Genomic DNA, 23838 nt, shown 5'->3' with positions numbered 1-23838 from the left:
TGTAATCTTTCTTGCATGTCTTTGATTGTATCTGGATACTGGTAGTGTTTTGAGTGCAAATATGCTTGCATTTCCTGGATTGTAGTGTGGAACAAACCCACCCATAACGTAATTAAACTTGATATGAACTGACTTAGCAGAATACATACATACTCTTAGGCGGTTTCTTAACAAATTATTTTGTTTGGTATTTCGAAAATGCCATCATTGATTTGTCCATAAATAGAAATCAAGTGAAATAAAGCAATGAGCCAATGCTGACATTATTTATGAATGAAGGATGATTCAAGCAGTCTTTTATTTCTAAACGTAAAAGCTGCACACAAAAAACTAAACTTAAAAGGTCTAATTCCGGTTGTCTTGATTTCTTGATCACAGAAAAGCTTTTTCTATTAATCCTGATTCTTGCTGTCTAATAGGCAAGATTGAAGACATTGATTGTAAGAGTTGCCCAAAAATAATACAACTATCATTTAGACTTTTTTAGCCCTTTTTAGCAGTTGAACTATTGCACATGCTATTCTTTTCCTTTTCGGATAATAAATAACACAAACATGATTCTTTGTATCTGATATTGCATTACATCTGATGAAAGACAAGCCAAAGTACATGTTACAAAGTTACTGATTTAGAGTTCAAACCAATTCAATGGATTTGGACAAGCCAAAGTACATTTGATGAAAGACAAGCCAAAATACATATCGCAATTCAATGGGTCATTTCGTTTTGAGTTTGACGACATCACGTTGATTGACAGTGATTTAGATTTAAAACCAAATAAAGCTAGCAATGATGGCACATTTTGTGAATCGAAGGTTCGAACTTTTTTATGGTAAGATGCAACTAAAGAAGGACAGTCTGTTTTAATTGTAAAGGTAAGATGTAACTAACTAACGGATACTGAAAAATACATACTCGATGCATAAAACCTTGCATTGTAATTTGGTCACTATATTCTGCTTTCAATATAAAAAACTAAGTATTGTTTGTTTTCAAGTCAATTCGACTCTACTCATACCAAAGGTAATTATATGACCCGCAATGTGTACTACCAAAAGCTGTGAAGGCCATTGATACATGTCCTAAATAAAAATATTTGGTGCATCTTCAAAAATATACAACTATCATTTAGACCCTTTTAATCATTTTTATCAGCTGAACTATTGCACATGCTATTCCTTTCCTTTTCAGATAATAAATAACACAAACATGATTCTTTTGTATAATATTGCACCACATTTGATTAAAGACAAACCAAATCACATGTTACAATATTACAACTATGACTATTTATAATCGCAAAATACATGTTTTGCAAATACGTATATCTCATAGTTTAGTAACTTCAGAAGTTGCAAAAGAATCCAATAAGCCCATGACTCTGTGTGCTCCCACATCGCCTTTATATTAATATAAACCTTGATATTTAATAAGGGTGAAGTCACCAACAAGCACGACCTTACTTGAACAGGATTTGTTCTATAGGTTCGACCTTTGTATTCTTGATTCCTAAGAAGACAGAAACCCATGTTTGGTTGATGATGAACTATGATTATGTAGCCAGAGCTGTGATTAACACAGCTTTATAGTTCTGACCTTGTCTCAGTAGAGGATCGTTGCAAGCCCATACATGGTTGTCTGACAAACAATCGTATCATTTTTTTATGTTTTTCTGCTTAACACAGCCTTTATTGTTTTGACCCCAACACAGCCTTATGGTTCTGACCCCATGGCTCAGAAGAGGATCGTTGCCAGCCCGTCTAATGCATCATCTTGGCATGGCTACATGGTTGTCTAAACAAACCTTTCTTTTTATGGTTGTCTGGTGAGTACTATGAATATAGATTCATTTGGCTCTGTAGAGGATCTTGCTGCTGTTCGATGAAATGCACAAGCAAATATTGGTACCAGCTCGGGGGTATGCACAAAGGTGTAACGTGCCTATCATCAAGGTAATACAAGTTCTGTATATTTATGCAACAACACCTTCTGTAATCATTGTGATTTGCTGTTAGAATTGTTGTTAATTATAATTGATGTTTAGTTTTGAATGTATCAAATTAGTGGTGATATTGGTTGAACTATTATAAATGAGGGGATGTTTTGTAGGATATGTAGACTTAGTGTTTTTAAAGGAATGATTTTATTGCTTCAAATTTTTTGGTACATCTACTTTGCAATACATGGTGGCTATTTATAGCCATCTTAAGTTGGCTAATGATCAAGCTAGAATCTTCTAGCTAATCTAGTGATTTCTACATATTATCACTTACTAAATATCTATACTTAAATATCTACTATCTATAATTAATCTAGACAATTCTATAAAAACATTACATTTTAACACTCCTCCTTAATGTTTTTCGATGTTACTCCGAGCATGTTGCGTAGGAACTCGAACTTTGATCTTGGGAGTGCTTTGGTGAATATGTCTGCAATTTGCTCTTCAGTCTTGCAGTATTTTAATTCAATCTCTTTCTTAGCGGTGACTTCTCGTAAGAAGTGATATTTGATATCAATGTGTTTTGTTCTTCCATGAAACACAGGATTCTTTGCCATTGCAATTGCAGACTTGTTGTCGCATAATATTTGAGTAGCTTCATCTTGTTTTTCGCACATGTCTTCAAGTATTCTTCTTAGCCATTTAGCTTGATTAGCTGAGTTAGCGGCTGCGATGTACTCGGCTTCGGCTGACGATTGTGCCACCGTTTCTTGTTTCTTTGATGTCCATGAGAATACACCAGATCCAAGTGTGAATGCGTATCCGGAAGTACTTCTCATGTCATCCACAGATCCGGCCCAATCACTATCAGTGTATCCATGAAGCTTCGAGTCTATAGTGGGCTTGTACCATATTCCATAGTCCATGGTACCTTGCAAGTATCTTAAAATTCTTTTAGAAGCTCCGTAATGTATTTGAGTAGGGTTTTTCATGTACCTGGATAATAGACTCGTTGCGTACATAATATCTGGTCTTGTTGCTGTCAGATAAAGTAGACTTCCGATGAGACTTCTGAATCTTGAAGCGTCTGCTTTCTCCGATCCATCTTCTTGTCTCATCTTCTCATTGGCAACTAGTGGCGTGCGGAAGGTTTTACAACCGTATAGCTTAAACTTTTTCAGGAGATTTTCTGTATATTTCTTTTGACAAATGAAGATGCCTTCATTTTCTTGACTGATTTCGATGCCAAGAAAATAGCGCATCAATCCAAGGTCGCTCATCTCGAACGTTTTCATCATGTCTTCCTTAAACTCTTGTAACATTCTCTCATTGTTTTCCGTATATATAAGATCATCAACATACAAGGAAATAATGAGAGTGTCAGAGTTACCTTGGGTTTTGATATAGAGTGTGGGCTCACTTTGACTCCTCCTAAATCCTGTACTTGTGAAGTAGCTGTCAATGCGGCTATACCAAGCACGTGGTGCTTGTTTAAGTCCATATAGAGCTTTCTTTAGCTTCAGAACTTGGTCTTCTTTTCCTTTCTGAATGAACCCTTGTGGTTGCTCGACGTATATTTCTTCTTCGAGAAATCCATTTAGAAAGGCTGATTTTACATCTAGTTGGTAAATCTTCCACCTTCGTTGAGCTGCTAATGCCACAAGTGCTCTTATAGTGTCTAGTCGAGCTACTGGTGCAAAAGTTTCGTTGTAGTCGACTCCTTGTTGTTGTGAGTAGCCTTTAGCTACTAGCCTTGCTTTGTGTTTTTGTATAGAACCGTCAGGGTTGAGCTTTGTTTTGTAAACCCATTTAACTCCAATGATTTCTTTATTTTCTGGAGGATCAACTAACTCCCATGTGTTGTTTTTCTCAATCATTCTTATTTCTTCATTCATAGCAGCCACCCACTTTTCATCTTTCGATGCAACTTCATAGCTTTCAGGTTCTATAGTTGTGAAGTTGCAAGTCTCGTACACCTCTGCTAACTTTTTAACTCTTCCAGGTGTTGACTCTGGACTTGAATCGTCTTGCGCTAATGGTATTGTTACCGACGGAGAAGTTGGCGTAGCAGGGCTCGTTTCTCCGGTACTTTCATCTTGTTCAGACTGCTCCATTTGTACTGGTTGTTGAGCTGGAGTTTCTATAGATATCCGCGGCAGATATGTTTGCTTTTCAACTTTGTCTTCCTCCCAGTTCCAGGAAGCGTCTTCGTCAAACTCCACGTCTCGGCTAATCACGATGTTATTGGTCTTCAGGTTATAGACTCGGTAGCCTTTTGATTGTGTGCTATAGCCCAAGAATATTCCTTTTTCTGATTTTTCTTGGAGTTTGTGACGTTTCTCCTTTGGAATATGAATGTAGCAGATAGATCCAAATACTCGTAAATGTTTTGCCGACGGTTTCCTTCCACTCCATGCCTCAATTGGAGTCTTGTTTTCAACTGCTTTCGTTGGACAACGGTTTAATATATATACAGCCGTGTATACAGCTTCAGCCCAAAAACTGTTTGGAAGGCCTTTTTCATGTATCATTGTTTTGGCCATTTCCATTACAGTTCTATTTTTGCGTTCAGAGACGCCATTTTGCTCAGGGGCATAACCAACAGTGAGTTGGCGTTTAACACCTTCATCTTCACAGAATTTATTAAATTGTGTAGAGGTGTATTCTTTTCCTCTATCACTTCTTAGTGTTTTTATATAATGGCCACTAGTCTTTTCTACGTAATTCTTGAATTTCTTGAATATCGTGAAGACTTCTGATTTTTCACGCATGAAATAAACCCACGTCATTCTAGAATAATCATCGATGAAGAGGATAAATTACCTGTTTTGGTTAAGAGACGGGGTCCTCATTGGTCCACAAACGTCAGTGTGCACCAGCTCTAGTATACCTTTCGCTCTCCAGGCTTTGTCACGAGGGAAAGGTTTTCGATGTTGCTTGCCCATCATACAGCTTTCACACGTGTCAGTGATTTCTTCTATGTTAGGCAAGTCTCTCATCATATTCTTCTGTTGAAGAATTTTTAGTGCGTGAAAGTTAAAGTGGCCAAATCTTCGATGCCATAGCCATGATTCGTCAACTTGAACTTTCATGGCTGTGTCTCTGATATACTGCCAACGAAGCGGAAAGTTGCGGTTCTCCATTGGCACTTCAGCTATTAATTTGTAGTTGTTTTTCTTGTCACGGATAACGCATGATTTATCTTCGAAGAGTAAAGAGTATCCGTGCTCCATCATTTGGCCAACACTTAGCAAGTTACTTGCTAAGCTTGGTACTAGAAGAACGTCATTAACAGATCGAGTGCAGTTATTAGTTTGGACTGTTATAGTACCTTTTCCTTTAGTATCCACAAGTGCTCCATTCCCTAACTTAACGCGGGACTTTACGGAGGTGTTGATACTTTCAAATAACTTTTCATCTCCAGTCATGTGGTTGCTGCACCCACTGTCGATTAACCAAGTATCGTCCCTCTGTTTATTTGCGACATGACAGGCATAGAATAGCTGATTTTTGTTCTCCAGTATATCTTCACTTTCTTCCGTGAAGTTAGCTCGATGATTTTGTTTTAAACGGCAATCTTTTTCTAGATGCCCAAATCTTTTGCAGTTATAGCATTGTGGCTTCCCTTTGTGAAAGCAATCTTTCTCCAAGTGGTTTGTCTTTTTGCAAATACCACATAGAGGGTAACTTCTTCTTCTATGATCGAACCCAGTTTTGGGTTTTTCTCCTCCTCTCGAGTTTTCTTGAAAATTTCTTTTCCCCTCAGTATTAGATTTTTGAGACCTTAATTTGAGTTTAGACTGAAAGGCACTTTCAAGTGAGTTTTCACTACGCCGACTCAGTCTAGCCTCATATGCTTCAAGAGAGCCAATTAATTCTGGTACAGACAGAGTCTCGATGTCTTTCGACTCTTCGATAGCAGTAATGACATGATCATATTTTTCTGTCATACTGATAAGTATTTTTTCTATGATCCTCTTATCAGTTATATTATCTCCATAGGCTCTCATTTGATTTACTATTTCTTTAATTCTAGAATAGTAATCTTTTACGGTCTCGGTGTCTTTCATATTTAAATTTTCAAAATCTCGTCTTAGAGTTAGTAGTTTAACAGATCTCACCTTGACATTTCCTTGAAATTCTTCTTGAAGGATCTTCCACGCCTCTTTGGCTGTCGTAGCTCCCATGATTCGTGGAAAAATAGACGGTGTCAAGGCTTGTTGAATATAGCCTAGAGCAGCAGCATTTCTTACAACATTTTTGTTGTATTTTTCTTGTTCTTCCGCAGGCAGAGTTTCGACTTCTTTTGGAGTTGTAAACCCGACTTCGACAATATCCCACAAGCTTTGTGCTTGAAAATATGTCTTCATTCGGATACTCCAAAAATCATAGTTGTCGCCATCAAAGATGGGGACGGGAATATTGTATGCACCAACGGTAGTCATGGTGTACTTGAATGAACGCCCAAATCTGGCTCTTGATACCACTTGTTAGAATTGTTGTTAATTATAATTGATGTTTAGTTTTGAATGTATCAAATTAGTGGTGATATTGGTTGAACTATTATAAATGAGGGGATGTTTTGTAGGATATGTAGACTTAGTGTTTTTAAAGGAATGATTTTATTGCTTCAAATTTTTTGGTACATCTACTTTGCAATACATGGTGGCTATTTATAGCCATCTTAAGTTGGCTAATGATCAAGCTAGAATCTTCTAGCTAATCTAGTGATTTCTACATATTATCACTTACTAAATATCTATACTTAAATATCTACTATCTATAATTAATCTAGACAATTCTAGAAAAACATTACATTTTAACATTTGCGTATATAAATTGACCATATAGGCATATATGCTCCCCATCATAAGTTTTAATTGAAGTCATTGCGCAAACCATTATTTCATCAGCAGCATTACCCTCCCCATTAACAATGAAAATAAATAAATAATCTTTTTTCGCTCTTATTGAAGAACTTCGATTCACCTACTCAAAGGTCGGTAGCATATATTTGCTTGTGGAATGAACATGATTCATTGATTCCCATAGGAGATAGGAGATCTTCATAATGTTAAGGAAGAATAAACCAAACTACATACATTAGAACACACATGTGAGTTTTCTACCCTATCTTTTATTGTAATTTGTAATCAACTTAATTATATCAAAAAAATCAATGTAAACTTTTTCAAATCAAATAATAAGATTCAAATACAATAAACACAAATTACAATACCAAACAATCACTACAACACTCAAAATAATAAACATTCAGAAGAGCTTAACAAATTACTATAACACCAACGAAGCATTGCTTCAATGGTACCGCGGTTACACTTGTGTACTCGCAGGGCTAGAGGTCTCGGGTTCGAGCCTCGTCACCCGCTCTAGGAATTGAAATATATTCCTTGAAGGTGGCCCAAAGGGAAGGTTTTACCGACCCGCTCCGGGACTAAGATCCGGCCCGCCTGCCCCTCGGGATGGTTAAAGGGTCGGGTCCTCAGAGTGTGGTTCGGGTTTCCTGCCCGAAAGCGCGTGTGTGTGCAAATGATGACTAGGCTTCGGTCCGGACTAATGCAAGTTTGCCTTTCAAAAAAAAAAAAAAAAAAAAAAAAAAAAAAAAAAAAACTATAACAGTCACAACATTATTTCATTCTTCCATTTCTAGCAACGAATCAGGTTGGAACTATATTTTTCATTTAAACATTTTATGATCAAATACCTTTATGTACAAGTTTGGCTCTGCAAATCCGAATACACAAACATAAAAATTCTAATGGTATGATTAAAACAGAAAATTCATGGTATTTAAATGGCAACTTACTCTTCTGTTAACTTAGTTTGTAATCTTCTTATCTGGTGTTTGTAATCTTCTTCTCGATATGCTCTTGTTTACATTTCTTTTCATTTTCCTTGTTCGCTATCATCCATTGTTCCCGTTTGTATTTCTCTTCCTGTTGAAAACATGTTAGAGCATATCGTTAGAGGACTTAGAGCATATCATATAATGGATATTGACCAATTAAATCAAATTTACTGCATTTAATTGATTACTAGTATAATTTTATTTCATTACCTTATATTTCTCAACGGATTTGATAACAGCATCATTAATGGAATAAGGTCCATCAAGTGGTTCACCATCCACAAACTTGAGCTTCGGTGTTTCATGGGTTCCGGGCCCCCACATTTCCATGTTCAAACAACCTCTGACTGTTACTTCCACCAATGATGGATATTTGATGGTACAATTGCCCCCCGAGTAGAAGCTTTTGAATTTATATAAATAACGTAATTCAATACTAGTAAGGCAAGGGAAGACAACAATATTTGCAGCCATTTCAGTTTCACCCCAGATCATTTCCTCTAAACCATCACAACCTTTAATTTTTAACTCCTTCATTGAGACAAGCCCTTGTGCTATACTTAATGGAAATAGTCTTACTAACTTATGACAATATTCAATATGAAGGTGGATTAGGTTAGTAAGACTTATAAATTGATTTGGGCATTTCCATAGAACCTTCAAATTATATAGACCACTCAAAACTAGATGTTTAAATTCCATTAAAAACTTCTCATTTGTATTCCCTTCCAAATCACATGTATCCACTAGACAGGGGCGGATCTTTATGTATCCCAAAGGTGGCGCCCGCCCACCCTGAATTTTACGGAACACAAATTTTTACACTAAAAAAAAAATTACTAAAAAATAAGGTTTTTCTTAGTGTTCGTCCCTGCTGGGTATGAAAGATTTAAAAAATTTTTACCCCGCCCCACCTGTGTCCGAGTTCAATTTCCGCCACTGCCACTAGACATGTAATATTTGGACATTCCATCAAAGCGATACCCTCTAATTTATTAAAACCTTCTTGATAGAGGTGCGGTACAATGTTATTCAAGTTCTGTATATTGAATAGACTTGTATTAGGACGTTTTACCTCTATCAGCCTTTTCATCCACTTCAAGAATGGAAATACAAGATAATCCGTGCATAATGTTAGATGACGCTCTGGATTCCAGGTGTAATCAATTTTATATTCCTTTCCGATTCGAATATTAAATCCTTTAAGTTTATCAAACTTAATCCAACTAATAGTTTTCATATTTTAGGCCAGTAAAAGAAGGGGAAATTGTAGGACTATCTTTTTTATTAGTATTTTGGGTGTTTTTCTTTGCTAAAAGGTAAAAAGTCAAAAGTTAAAAAGGTTAATTTAAAATGATGTCTTTTGTTTTCCGTCATGGATGGATGATTGATCAAAGGCTGTCTTAAAAGCTCATAATGACAATTAAGAATTTAAGAATATTACCACATAAAAAGAACAAGAAACTATTACTTTTTAAAGTTAATTTTGAAAAAGCGTACGATTCGGTGAATTGGAATTATTTATTCTTTATGTTGTCTTCTCTTGGTTTCTTTAAAGTGGTCCACGGTTGATCCGCCACGACTGTTGGTGCACCAGCAATTTCGGGTTGTCACCAAACTCAGAACAGTATAAGGCGTTTTTAAGCCGTAATTGCTCGATGTATAAAATGTGAACTATTGATTGAAGCGGAAGTCGATCGTAATTATAAGCAAATGGGTCGTAATTACCACCTAGAATTTCGAAGTACTTGGTTTGTATCTACAAACGGGTCATAATTACCACCTAGTGTTTGGAAGTACTTTGGTCATAGTGAGCTGGGGTTGATGGTGCAGGTGCATGATGCAAGTGAAAGGAACCACGTAGTAGTTGATACATACAGTGTTGCATATATAGTATCACCTGTATATAGATACTGTACTATTTCCAATTTGGCTTATGTAAGTGAAATACAGTGACAAATGACACAAATATATCATAATAGAGTACAATACGGAGTAACAGATTTGTGCTTTTGAAAAATAATATTGTAAAACAAAAATTAAAATGAAGTTCAAACTCAAGTAAATGTAGTATCGATTTAGGTCCACCACCATGTCCTGCATATGTCCCTCTTTTCTCTAAAACCAATTGGTGATAGAGGGAGGTTCTCATGGACTTATATATGCACATTTAGTTCTTTCCATATCCGATGTGGGACAACACAAACCGATTAGCTCCAACAATCACCCCCTTAATCGGTTTGTTCATGCACTCGTATCATATAACGTAGCTTTCTACCGCGGGCCCGTTCATTTACATCTCGACTTTTCTCGACTTTTCCCGGACACCCGACCTCTTCCCCTGGTCACGTCCACAGTCACCCCGATATGAACCGCCGCTGCCACAATGATTACACTCGTGCCACCCGCTCTGATACCATTTGTAGGATCGATTTAGGTCCACTACCATGTCCTGCATATAAGCTCAAGAGTCCCTCTTTTCTCTAAAACCAATTGGTGATAGAGGGAGATTCTCATTGACTTATATATGCACATTTAGTTCTTTCCATATCCGATGTGGGACAACACAAACCGATTAGCTCCAACAGTAAATACATCTAACATTGTATTATAAGTACTAGCAAACCAAAGATATGCACCAAGAGGATATAAACAGATTCACATAATGTGTGCCAACTCCCAAATCAGTGTCAACATAGAGAGAGTTCCATTTGAAAATTTGATGGGAACGTTACCCTGACATCATCTATTAGTTTTGTTACGCAATCTCTGATACCCAAATATAAAAATACTACTGTAGTAGTATGATTTGAAACAGAAAATTCATGATATTTAAATGGCAACTTACCTTTTTTGTTAACTCTGGAAACTGTAATTATCTTCTAGCCATGAGATGTTCTTAAATACCTGTTCAAAACAGAACATACTATGGATATCGGCCAATTAAATCAAAATAACTATGTTTAAGTGATTAGAGCATTTTTATTACCGGATAAGTTTTTTGTACACGGACTTTGACAATGGCATCATTAATGGAATAAGGTCCATCAAGTGGTACATTATTCACAAACTTGAGCTTGGGTGTTTCATGGCTTCCATGTCCCCACATCTCCATATTAGGACAATGAACGGGTGATACTTTCACTAATGATGGATATTTGATGCTACAACTGCCCGAGTAGAAGCTTTTGAGTTTATAACATCCACGTAACCCAATAGTGGTAAGGCAAGGGAAGACAATTACTTCATCCATTTCAGTTTCACCCCAAATCACCTCCTCTAGATTTTCACACAATCTAATCCGAACCTCCTTCAGTGAGACAAGCCCTTTTGCGACACTCATAGGAAATAGTCTTACTAACTTATCACAACCAATAATGTAAAGGTTGACTAGGTTAGTAAGACTTATAAATTCATCTGGGCATTTCCATAGAACCTTCAAATTATATAGACCACTCAAAACTAGATGTTTGAATTCCATTAAAAACTTCTCATTTGTATTCCCTTCCAAATCACATGTATCCACTAGACATGTAATATTCGGACATTCCATCAAAGCGATACCCTCCAAATTATTAAAACCTTCTTGATAGAGGTCCGGTACAATGTTATTCAAGTTCTTTATATTGAATAGACTTGTATTAGGACGTTTTACCTCTATCAGCCTTTTCATCCACTTCAAGAATGGAAATACAAGATAATCCGTGCATAATGTTAGATGACGCTCTGGATTCCACATGTAATACATTTTATATTCCTTTTGGATTCGAATATTAAATCCTTTAAGTTTATCAAACTTAAAATCTTGAGGAATGTCATAAACACTTGGTGCTTTTAATCTCAAACATGTGAGCTTTGACAAACACATTACCTCATCAAGACACTTATGAATTCCTATGCTAGGGACCACAAACTCAATACATAACTCTTCCAACCTAGAGAGTTTTAAAATGACACCCGGTGTTGTATAACATAGCTCCTTACAATCTTTAAGTTCAAGGCGCCTTAAGTTTACCAACTGACCAATACTTTCAGGAACTTCTTTAATTCCAGTTTTATTGAGAATTAGAATCTCAAGGTATTTCAACTCCCCGAGTATAGAAACTTCACATAGAGATCTATTTTTAGAAAGATTGAGCATGCAAAGTTGTGTGAGCCCCATTAATGATTGTGGGAGGAATGAGATCATATTAGAGGCCAAATTTAAAACTCTAGTGTTTTTTATTCCTTCAATAAATTCATCAGGAATCGATCGCAAATCATTATCATTCAAATATGTTGCTTCAAGCTGTGGAAAGCTAATTTGATAGTCAGGAAGCTTACATATTCTATTGTGCATGAGTGAGATCCCTGTGTAACTATGTGAGATGTTATTTCTTGGTAATCATTCTTTCACACCTTTCCCAGCCATCACAAGAAAATTATTCATACCTCCGTTTGCAATTAACAACGCCACATCATGCACAACATCATGCATTTTGACGTAGTGTTCTGGAACATTTGCGTCCAGCAATAAACTAGAAGACTTGAGGATATTGATTGCATTTTGAACTCTGCTTCTTGCATCTTCCATGCTTTCAACCTCTTTAATCTTTTCCAGACCTACTCTATAATGTACCAAGTCTTCCAATAAGATTTTAGAGTCTTCTGGAAACATACTACATTGTAGGAAGCACGATTGGGCTTCTTCATTTTCAAGATAATCATAGCTTAGCTTCAAATTAATAAATGCCTTCCTTATTGATGGATCGATATCCGCAGGCGCATTTTTCTGTAGCTGAGTAAGAGCCGCCTTCCATGAATTGACATCTCTGTTTTTCAAAGTGTTTCCTATCACGTCAATAACCAATGGTAATCCACCACATTCTTCAACAACCTTAAGTGCAACTGACTTCAAACTGATGTCAGTCTCCACTTTGTTACCAACCACGTGTTTAAAAAGAATCCATGCTTCTTTAAATGGCAAAGAATTAACACAAATTTTACTCTGAGCATTCATTCTGTCACACACATCTTTGCTTCTAGAAGTCAATAAAATTTTACAATACATGTGATTAATCCCACTTGGAATGCACAATTCTTCCAAATCCAATTTCTCCCACACATCATCTAAAATTATTAGAATCTTCTCACCTTTCATTATTTGCGTTGTTGCACTTTCAGTATCCTTTCAAATCTTATCAGCATCTACTGTTTGCGAGATAGTAGTGAATGCAACATCAGCAAACAGATTCTTTACTCTTGCAGCTACTTCCTTGGCTAATGTAGTTTTTCCTACACCTCCTACACCATAGATTCCAATAATTTGTATGCTTTCATCTTCAATAGCTGCAATGATATCTCCCAAAGCTGACGTTTGGGTAATAATACCATCAAGATTCTTGTTTTGGTAGACGTCTAGTAGTCCAGGTGCAGGAGTAGCCAAAGAAACACAACTTTCATAAGGTTTGCCATGTTCTTGGAGCTCAACTAAAGAAGCAATCTTGGTTGACTTCTTACCATAATGATGAAGATTGCTCCAATTACCACACAATCCTATTCCAAAGCATGTCTTCTTTGCATTACCTTCTTCTGTAATAAATTCTTCGGCTTTTAATATTTCAGCATCAGCAGAGTTGACCCAGCCTTGCACACCATGCACCAGATTATCTCCTTTATTTTTAGCTAATTCTATTTTTTGTTGAATCCTTCCTTTCATATCTTTGAGCTTTTGAACTTCACTTTTGAAGTTTTGAACATGTTGTTTGCAGTTCCACATGTAACCAATCTCCTTCTTGGCGACAACGAAAATAGAGTCCACTACTTTGTCAGCAACTGAAGTAACAACCCCCTCTGCCATTTCAATTTTCTAGCAAAGCAGAGGAAATTTATAAGAAAATTACAATTTTGAGATTTATTATTGAATACTACACTTAGCATTGTAAATCTCGTTATTTCTCCCCTGAGATCTCCCCGAGATCTCGTTTTTGAAAGGCAGCCGAGACGAGATGTCCATCTCTCGAGATTTCTCGGTCACGGGGTCAACCTTGGTCAAAACCACGATTTTTCGGATATTCTTGCTCATTTCTCGGATTTTCTCGCTCATTTTCTCGAATTTTCTTGTAAAATCTCGTAAAAATGTTTATAAATATAAATATATTTATTTATTTTTATATATTTATATTAAAAAAACTAAAAAGTCAACCTAAGTCAATGTCCGAGTACTCCCCGAGATTTTCCCGAAAAAATGTCCAAACGGAGATCTCCCCCGAGATCCGAGTTCTCCAACCTTGACTACACCTCTTAAAATAGTTAATTGATGGTTTGGAAAGATTAAGATTAAGATAATTGATGAAATTGAAAAGGTAATTTACACTTCAACTATCAATGATTTTAATTAATTACTCCATAAGACAAAGATGGAGTTTGGTTCAGATGTATAGTTAAGATATTTAAAAGCTCATTCTCAATTAATTCCTTCACGTGCACCTTGTCACTAAGATCATGAGTACAATCATAAAAAGGCAATAAAAGAATGAATTACGAAACAGAGCATAAAAATTGGACCATAAAACTGAATCATAGCTTAGTTACACAAAGCTAACTACTAACTATAAACGGAACTATCAAAAAGAGATAGGCAAAAGATAATAAGTGTAGTCCTTAGAAAATAGGAACAAATTTAATAAAAAACATCACGTGAGACCATTAAAACCCAAAAAAATAATATATAACACAAGTAAAAAATGGTAGAAATACCTGGAAAAATCGATCGTCCAGTGACGTTTAATTAAGGACCTCCAAAGTGATGACTTGAAAGAGCTAGAACAAGATGGGAAATTGGTAAAGTTGAAAATTGAACGATTGGAGAGACAGACACATGAAACATAGATATTGAATTAATGATTGAATAATACTCCACTAATGAAAATATTATTATTATTATTATTATTGTTTTATAAAGTAAGAAAGTGACCTTGGATACAGTTGATAGCTTATATAAGTTTTTTTATTTTTTATTTTTGGCAAAAGATGGGATATATATTGATATATTTTTCACAAAAAGTGAAAAACTATTACAAGGAAAGCAGCAAGCTGCTAAGAAACCAAGCCACAATATACATGGACCATTACATGAACAATAAGAATCTACACTACAAGCCACCAAGCCCACATGAGTCCATCTACCATAAAGCCTTACAAATTCAATAAAATAAAAAAGAAGAAGCAGCAGCACTAGTCTGATGACCAAGAATCTGAACAGCCTGTTTCGAAGAGGACTTCAACAAACCTCCCAAGGTTGAGATTGCCACACGTAAAATTGGTGACTTTCGGCCTTGTGCGCATTCACCAACCATGGGAAAACTTTAAGCTTGATGCTTTCAACAACCACCATCCAACCTTTAGACACGTCATTGAAGATTAAATCATTTCTAGCAAGCCAAATAAACCAATACGTGGCCAGACCTATCAATCTCCAAGCTTTTTTAGCCTTAATTCCTAAGCCATTATAGCATTGAATCGAAAAAGAGGGAATATCATAAGGCATTACCCAAGACACATTCCACCATTTCAAAAGAGCCGAACATGCCTTGAAAACCCATGTGCAATGTAACAAAAGATGTTGTATGGATTCAACTTTCATCATACACCTTGAGTCCTTGACATTTATCATCAATTCCTTCCCTAAGACAATGTCTATATTTTAAAACTTCTTTAACCGAAACGCCTCCACGAATCGAAAGCCACTGGAAAATAGCCATCTTTGAAGGCACGAGCTTGTTCCACACCACCTTAACCCAATCGAAATCTAAAGCTAAATTTGACCCCAACATGATTCTTACACCCTCCGCCACCGAATACACATTATCACCAGAATGAACGCATAAGATTGCGTCTTCTTTGTCAAGTACAAGAACAATGTTTCTCAACAAGTGTTTAAGAATCAAAACTTGATTTACCTCATAATCATCCAACCCATTAACAAATCCAAAATCCCATATCATAACCCCTTGATTGTTAAAGCAACCCATATCCGAAATACACCCTTATTTTTATAGGATTTAAGGTATAAAGCCGGGAATTGGTCTTTCAATTTAGACACCCCCACCCATATATCATTCCAAAAATAAATAAGCGTACCTTTTTCATGAAGCGACCCGTCTAATCCATCCGGACGAAGTCCATATCGATTATAAATGATTCACAACAGTTGATTACATCGCGAGGTATTTGACCTCTATATGATATATTTTACAAACATTGCATTCGTTTTTGAAAAGACAATCTTTCATTACATCGAAAGTTGACAACATGCATACCATTTCGTAATATATCATACTATAATAGACTTAATAATAATCTTGATGAACTCAACGACTCGAATGCAACGTCTTTTGAAATATGTCATGAATGACTCCAAGTAATATCTCTAAGATGAGCAAATGCACAGCGGAAGATTTCTTTCGTACCTGAGAATAAACATGCTTTAAAGTGTCAACCAAAAGGTTGGTGAGTTCATTAGTTTAACATAAATAATCATTTCATAATTTTAATAGACCACAAGATTTCATACTTCCATTTCTCATAATCATACGTCCCATGCATAGAGACAAAAATATCATTCATATGGATTGAACACCTGGTAACCGACATTCACAATATGTATATAAGAATATCCCCATCATTCCGGGATCCTCCTTCAGACATGATATAAATTTCGAAGTACTAAAGCATTCGGTACTTTGGATGGGGCTTGTTGAGCCCGATAGATCTATCTTTTGAGTTCGCGACAATTAGGGTGTCTGTTCCCTAATTCTTAGATTACCAGACTTAATAAAAAGGGGCATATTCGATTTCGATAATTCAACCATATAATGTAGTTTCGATTACTTGTGTCTATTTCGTAAAACATTTATAAAAATTGTGCATGTATTCTCAGCCCAAAAATATAAAGAGTAAAAGGGAGCAAATGAAACTCACAATAATGTATTTTGTAGTAAAAATACATATGACGACATTGAACAATGTAGGGTTGGCATCGGATTCACGAACCTATATCATTCATATATCTATTAAGACATATACTTGTAATCGAACAAATATATTTATTTATATTATTATTAGTGATGTAATTTATATATATAGTAGACTAATAGGTTCATTATATATATTTTCATTATATATATAGATATATTAGTATAGTTAAGTTATGTGTATTAAATATATATTTATATATAAAATCTTTATTTTTATGTTTATAATTTTAATAACGTCTTTAAAACTTTTATTTTTCATAATCGTAATTATTTTAATAATAATGACATAGATAATACTGATATCAATAATAATGATAGTTTTAGTAAAAAATAATACTAATAATAATAATGGTAATTTTTAATAGTTTTAATAGAAATTTTCAGTAATTATACAATATCACTAATATTAATGTTTAAATGATAAGTCTATTAATGATACTTTGTAATATTAATAATAATGATGATAATACTAATAATAATACCTATGTGGATGATAATAATAACACTAACAATTATAAAATGTTACAAGTACTAATATTAATGAAAATAATAATAATTTGTATCATTCTCATAATAATAATAATAATAATAATCATAATCATAATTATAATAATAAATTATAGTCTTTATAATAATACTTGTATTAGTAATAATAAGTGTTCTAAAAATAACCATAATAATAATAATCACAATACTAATAATAATAATAATTTTGGTAATGAAATCTACCTTCCAAAGCCTTTCTAAAAAAATATTCCCTGAACCGGGTTTGAACTAGAGACCTCCTGCTCACCCGCAAACACACTTAACCATTTCCTCTATCTTGTTTATCTGATTTATAAGGCAACCTAAACTATATATCTAGTATTTCATTTAGCCATGTTCATCATCTTCTTCACCAAGTTTAAAATTAAACGGGGGCAAAAACTCAACAACAATCGAACGGGTTTTCATGTATGACTTGTAAACAACATGAAACAAAAAAAAATGTGTTCATGATATAAAAAAAATGAGAAAAAAAAACAAAAAGAATCCTACTGCTTGCTGGTAGCCAAGAAAAAAAAATTTTGTTTTTAATTTTGAGTTCGTTTTGGACAATCTTTACAACATGAAACATGTTTCAAATCATTCCTAAAATCTATCTAAATCATCAATTGAACTTAAAACATCAAAACAAGCTCTAATTTCTCTAAGAACAAAACAGTTGACTTTTGACAATTTAACTTTGACTCGCAAATTTGAATTCGTTATTAAGAATTGGAACTTGAGATTTTGCAGGAAGTTTAAGTAAATGATTCCTAACAACTCTGCTTTTTTAGTTTTTAAAATTTGTTTCGAATTTACATTAGTGTATATTACTGTGAAGAACTCAAGAACTCAAAAAATGATTTTTAGATTAAGAGTGTTATAGGCTATGATTACAACATGAATTGTGTTGCAAATCATTCCTATAATCTTTATGGATCATCAAATTAACTGAAGATATCAAAACAAACTCGAATTTGATTCAAGAACACTTAGTTGACTTTTAAAACCCAAAACTTTGACTCTCAAATTAGAAATTAATAGAAAGAATTGAGGATTGAAAACTTACAGATAGTTTGATTAGATCATTCCTAACGACACTGCATTATTAGATTTTGAGAATTCACTTAAAATCGAGCTTTTGTTAAATTGAACCAAGAACAGAGCACGACTTGTTTTTCTAAATTTATTTGTTTTAGTTCTCTCTCAATTGTGGATGTATAGATATACTGAATGATTATTGTGATTGAAATAGACTTGTAACAACATCCGACAGGAAACAAAATCAGATACAGTCTCGATGGCTATGTGTAACAAACTGGTATCTTTTTTTTTCTATTTTTTTTATAAATTATATAATAATTACAAGATATATTAGTAATAATAAATAATAATACTGATTAATAATAATAGAAGTACTAGAAATACCAATATAGTTAATAATATTACTAATAATAATAATATTATTGTTAATAGACAAGTATAATAAATGATAAATAATAATATAAAAATTTTAATGATAAAAATAATTAATAATTCTAATAATAATAATAATAATAATAATAATAATAATAATAATAATAATAATAATAATAATAATAATAATAATAATAATAATAATAATAATAATAATAATAGTTCTTAATGATAATATTAATAATAAAATCTAATAACAATACTAATAAATATAATAATGATAATAAAAATAATAATAATAATAATGATAATAATATCAATAATAATAATAATAATAATAATTGTATTGATAATAATTATTAGTAGTAATATTAAGAATCATAAAATTTATAAATTTAATAAGTTTACTAATAATAATCAAAATAAAACGATAATAATAATAGGTTTATTTATACTAATAATAATACTACTTATCATAATATTGTTGATAATAATAATATTAATAATTTTGATAATATAATAACTTATGTCAAATTTCATATATACTTTATATAATAATATTATTGATACCAATATTGATACTAATAGTGAAATTAATGGTAATGATATTAATATTACAAATATAGTACTATCAATTATATAACTTATTGAATCTTTAATATTTATAAATTACAATATATATCATATTAATTATGTATATATCTAACAACCAATATCCCACTTACGTTATATAAACAAAGACATTTTAATAAACAAGTTTTATTATATCGAAAAATATTTTCGCACGTTTGAAAATAGATCAATCAAGTATTATGAAATTCAATTCTCCATTAACTTCTGTCTGACACTAGATAAGTGATTCTTTGTTCTCATTTGAAAATCACTTTACCATTTATTCCGAATACCGTTAAAAAGAAACGATTTCTCAAATTAACGTGGGCCTCGTAACAGAGACTCGTAATCATAATTCAATGTATCTTAATAATTCAATCATATGATATTATCTTTTAATTCCGTCAATAACTATATTGAACAAATATTGAAACAAACACGTTTATGTAAAGTATTATACATCTAATATCTTAACGTTTTCAATTAATAAGTATATATTATATATACATATCTATATACACATAAATGTTCGTGAATCGTCGGGCATGGTCAAAGGGTAATTGATTACATGAATATAGATTTCAAAACTTTCGAGACTCAACATTACAGATTTTGCTTATCGTGTCGGAAACATATAAAGATTAAAGTTTAAATTTGATCGGAAATTTCCGGGTCATCACATTTCAAGCTTCCATTTCCATCTTTGAGGGCTTAAAATATTAAATAATTCGTTCGATTTTTGGAAGTTAACAATATCTCGCCATACACCCGAAAACATCCTACGGTTAATGGAAGAGACATCCGAAAGCTTATTTCCTTGAGGGCATTTATCAAAGAATTTAATTATGCAAGATTTCCACAATTCATCATTAGGAGAGTTAAATAAGTAACACTTTCATGTATGAATGTATTTATTGTTCGATTGTTCTTAGGTCCATCAACATTTATTGTATCTCTGGACCCCGTCCAATACCATCTCGATTTCTTTTGGATTTCGACCTCTCCGAACACGTCCACAGTCATCTCGGTTTGAACATCTGCTGCCACAAAGATTACACCCGTGTCACCCTGCTCTGAACAAACATAGATACAAAGTATTATGTTTTCCCCAATCAACAAACATCCAAAATCGTTAGTACATCAAAATTAAGGAAAAAATCATAACACATTCCAAATATTAATAAACAAATAAATTTTTATACAAATGCCATACAATAATATTTATACATGATTCAAACAAAGATTTGAGAGGAAAGAATTTACCGAAATAATCCTAGTACCACCTAGAATATCCGTACCTTATGTCGAATAACGAAATTCCAAAGACGAAAGAATCACCAAAATAAATACGATCACCGAACCTAACAAATACAAAAGTATGAGCACAAAACATATTCAAGTAGAAAGTATGTAATATACTATAATATTATCAAATGATTTTCATGTGATTATTCATATAATTCTTACAATTGTAATTCTGTTTATAACCCCATCTTTTTAGTTGTATTTTGAACACCAATTTATAATCGTTAAACAAAGTTTTGACATGATTTGTATACGATTTTAATCCAAAATTTTATAGCTTATAAAATGATAATATACTATTAAAAATGTAGAACAAACGAAATAGAAATATTACCTTAACACTTAAACAACAAAACAATCTTGTTTTCTTTCACTAAAATGAATCTAGCTCTTATCATATTTAAAAGAGAAGTATGGATGAATTTTTGGAGTTAGAAAGATGTAGGAGAAATAAGAAAACTTCGAGAATTTCTTTGAAATAATAACCTCTAAATGTAGTGGAATGTCTCTTTTTAAAAGTTCATTAGTATAAAGATAAATGGTTATTAAGGTTGTAAGTAATGAGTTATTAAACTATACTTATTAGTAGGTTATAAGGATGTGGTATTCAAATGTCTTATGTATCTATACATATATAGATAAAGGTCAAGTCTCACATTAAAATGTAGTTTGCTTAGAAATTTAGCTTATTATAGAAAGTATCATATGTTGAAAGTTATACATCATAAAGTGATTTGATCAATAGTACATAGTCTAAGAATTCATTAACATGTGACAACATAATTAATATTCAACTTAGGTACACTTAATAGTTAAACAATCTTAGGTTAATATATATCTATAATATTAAAATTAGGATAAAATGTAATTATTTTTTCACAAATAATCACCCTTATAAAACATATTTCAAATTTATGGTGTTAATTTTATGAGGTATTACATTTAATAGCCCACCGGGACAAAACCAACTAGTAACACCAGCTTAATATTTAGCCAAGTAAAGGGGCGTTTGAGGTTGCGATGCCTATATATTATTTATGAATGATCACCTATTGTCTCTTCTCTAGCCTATATAGTAGTATAGTACTTGTGATGACCCGTCCAAATCCATTTGGACGAATACATCATTCATTGATTTCATAGTGAGGTTTTGACCTCTATATGATACATTTTGTAAACATTGCATTCTTTTGAAAAGGTGCACCATAAATGAATATATAAATTCAAGGTTTTCGATGTCCGATGATTTCTACGTATAGACAATTATCGTATATAATAGTTTCTAACAATATATCCGTTGACAATATAGTCAAATAAGATACATGGTGATAATTTTATGAATGCAAAGTTTTCTCGAATAAAGCATGTATGACTCCATGCACATAGCTTGTATAACGTATAAGCAAATAGCAGAAGACTTCTAGGAACCTGAGAATAAACATGCTTAAAAGTGTCAACACAAAGGTTGGTGAGTTCATAGTTTTAATGTTGCGCATAATCTGTATATAAAGGTGGATCACAAGATTTCAGTTGTTTCATCCGAAACGTTTATCAAATTATTCTACCAGATTGAGCACCCTGGTAACTAAACTATAACGTCTATATAATAAGTACCCCTGTTTTAACATACATGCAACCAACATGTACAATACACACAAACCAACGTGTACTAAACTCAAATAGCATACGTCTGTTTTATAGTTCAGGCTAGGGTTTCTATACCTGGAACAGACGGGGATGTCAAGCCCTATGGATCCATATACAACTATTCGCGCCCACCAGTTCTTATAACCGGCAGCTACTAGTTACCAAAGCTAAGGGATTTTCGGTTCAAACTCGGTGTAGAATTTAGTATGTACTTGTATCCATTGCGTTTAAAATAAAGTGCATGTATTCTCAGCCTAAAAATATAGATTGCAAAAGCAATTAAAAAGGGAGCATATGAAACTCACCTTAGCAGCACATAAGGTCATTCACCGAAATGCGACCGAAACTCGGAATGCAAAATAACCGTAGATCTCAACCTATAGAACATATGTTGGTCAATACATGTCTAACAAGCTAGGTCAGGTCATAGCGTATCACAATCCTAATGCTCGAGACCGACATGCAAAAGTTAACAAAAATCATCTCAAAAGTCATCCTGACCCAATATGATCTTTAAATCTATAAATGTTTATCATATTAACATAGTATCAGTCTTGAAAGAATTTATAGTTTATCAAACTCAAAATATTATTTATTTCAGGAGCTATATTATATTTGAATTATCATGACTTTCACAAAGCGTTCCAATACTTATAAAATCAGATTATACTGTTTATAAAGCTTTAAAACATGATAAGACAGTCAACTTTGACAATTGTTCAACAAAACGAGACGTGCCTTATATAGAAATTCATTTACTCGATTAGTAATATCTAAAAATCTAATTTATCAATCTCATAGACAAGTTGTTTAAATATTAATTTACAGTTTCAAACACAATTTCAATTAACGTCAAACATAATTCAGTTGGCCATATCTTTTAATCCGTTCATCGAAATCACGCGATTTCTAAATAAAAAGTTATTAATTTTTCGATAGCTTTCCAATGACATGCATATCATATAATTTATATCAGTAGCATATGTATCAAATTCGTGATTCATCATAAACTGTTTAACGACAAAATTAAAGCATACAAGCATGCACAAACATATACTCGGGCACTAGACATGGATACACTATTAATATATAAAAGATAAGATATGAATGCTCACGTATCAATATTGTGATTCAATATTATAGGAAAGTACGTAGACGCAACGGAGATGATAAACACTAGGTTTGACTTGCGAACAATACCCATGAACATTACCTATAACCTCCATAGCTATAACCCATAGTTTCCTTAGCTTTGACTCATTTGAAAACTCGGTTTGAAATCATTTGAGCAGTACTTCGTCGTAGTATTTTATGTATAATACTAATAATAATAATATTAATACTACTGATAATAATAATAAGATTAATAATAATATTAATCTTAATAATAATAATAATAATAAAAATAATAATAATAAAAATAATAATAATAATAATAATATAAATATAAATATAATAAAGAGTAAATAATTTATGTGTGTGTGTCGAAGCAGAAATGTTCGAGC

General features: G+C 33.0%; 4 protein-coding genes and 1 pseudogene across 4 annotated transcripts; 1 reads left to right on the top strand and 4 right to left on the bottom strand.

Annotated features, from left to right (window-relative positions):
• Positions 1–1453: 1453 nt before the first annotated feature.
• LOC139903674 (small nucleolar RNA U3) lies at positions 1454–1648 on the top strand (annotated as a pseudogene).
• A 6149-nt stretch (positions 1649–7797) lies between these two features.
• On the bottom strand, positions 7798–12150 carry LOC139902456 (uncharacterized). Its single transcript, XM_071885080.1, has 3 exons — positions 10801–12150; positions 8022–8606; positions 7798–7899 (listed from the first exon to the last, which is right to left on the bottom strand). The coding sequence occupies exons 1-3, from the start codon at positions 12148–12150 to the stop codon at positions 7798–7800; spliced, it is 2037 nt and encodes a 678-aa protein (XP_071741181.1).
• Positions 12151–12195: 45 nt separating this feature from the next.
• LOC139902455 (disease resistance protein UNI-like) lies at positions 12196–12951 on the bottom strand. Its single transcript, XM_071885079.1, has one exon. It carries the CDS (start codon positions 12949–12951, stop codon positions 12196–12198), a length of 756 nt encoding a protein of 251 aa, XP_071741180.1.
• LOC139899169 (disease resistance protein SUMM2-like) lies at positions 12728–14682 on the bottom strand. Its single transcript, XM_071881991.1, has 2 exons — positions 14550–14682; positions 12728–13659 (listed from the first exon to the last, which is right to left on the bottom strand). The coding sequence occupies exon 2, from the start codon at positions 13648–13650 to the stop codon at positions 12982–12984; it is 669 nt and encodes a 222-aa protein (XP_071738092.1). The 5' UTR covers positions 13651–13659; positions 14550–14682; the 3' UTR covers positions 12728–12981.
• Positions 14683–14944: 262 nt separating this feature from the next.
• LOC139902454 (uncharacterized) lies at positions 14945–15823 on the bottom strand. The gene is made up of 3 exons (XM_071885078.1): positions 15443–15823; positions 15082–15381; positions 14945–14974 (listed from the first exon to the last, which is right to left on the bottom strand). Exons 1-3 carry the CDS (start codon positions 15821–15823, stop codon positions 14945–14947), a joined length of 711 nt encoding a protein of 236 aa, XP_071741179.1.
• Positions 15824–23838: the final 8015 nt, after the last annotated feature.

This window comes from Rutidosis leptorrhynchoides, chromosome 3, assembly GCF_046630445.1.
Source record: "Rutidosis leptorrhynchoides isolate AG116_Rl617_1_P2 chromosome 3, CSIRO_AGI_Rlap_v1, whole genome shotgun sequence".
Classification (NCBI taxonomy): Eukaryota; Viridiplantae; Streptophyta; class Magnoliopsida; order Asterales; family Asteraceae; genus Rutidosis; species Rutidosis leptorrhynchoides.
The sequence above is the reverse complement of the archived record's forward strand: the minus strand, read 5'-3'. Positions and strand labels throughout refer to the sequence as shown.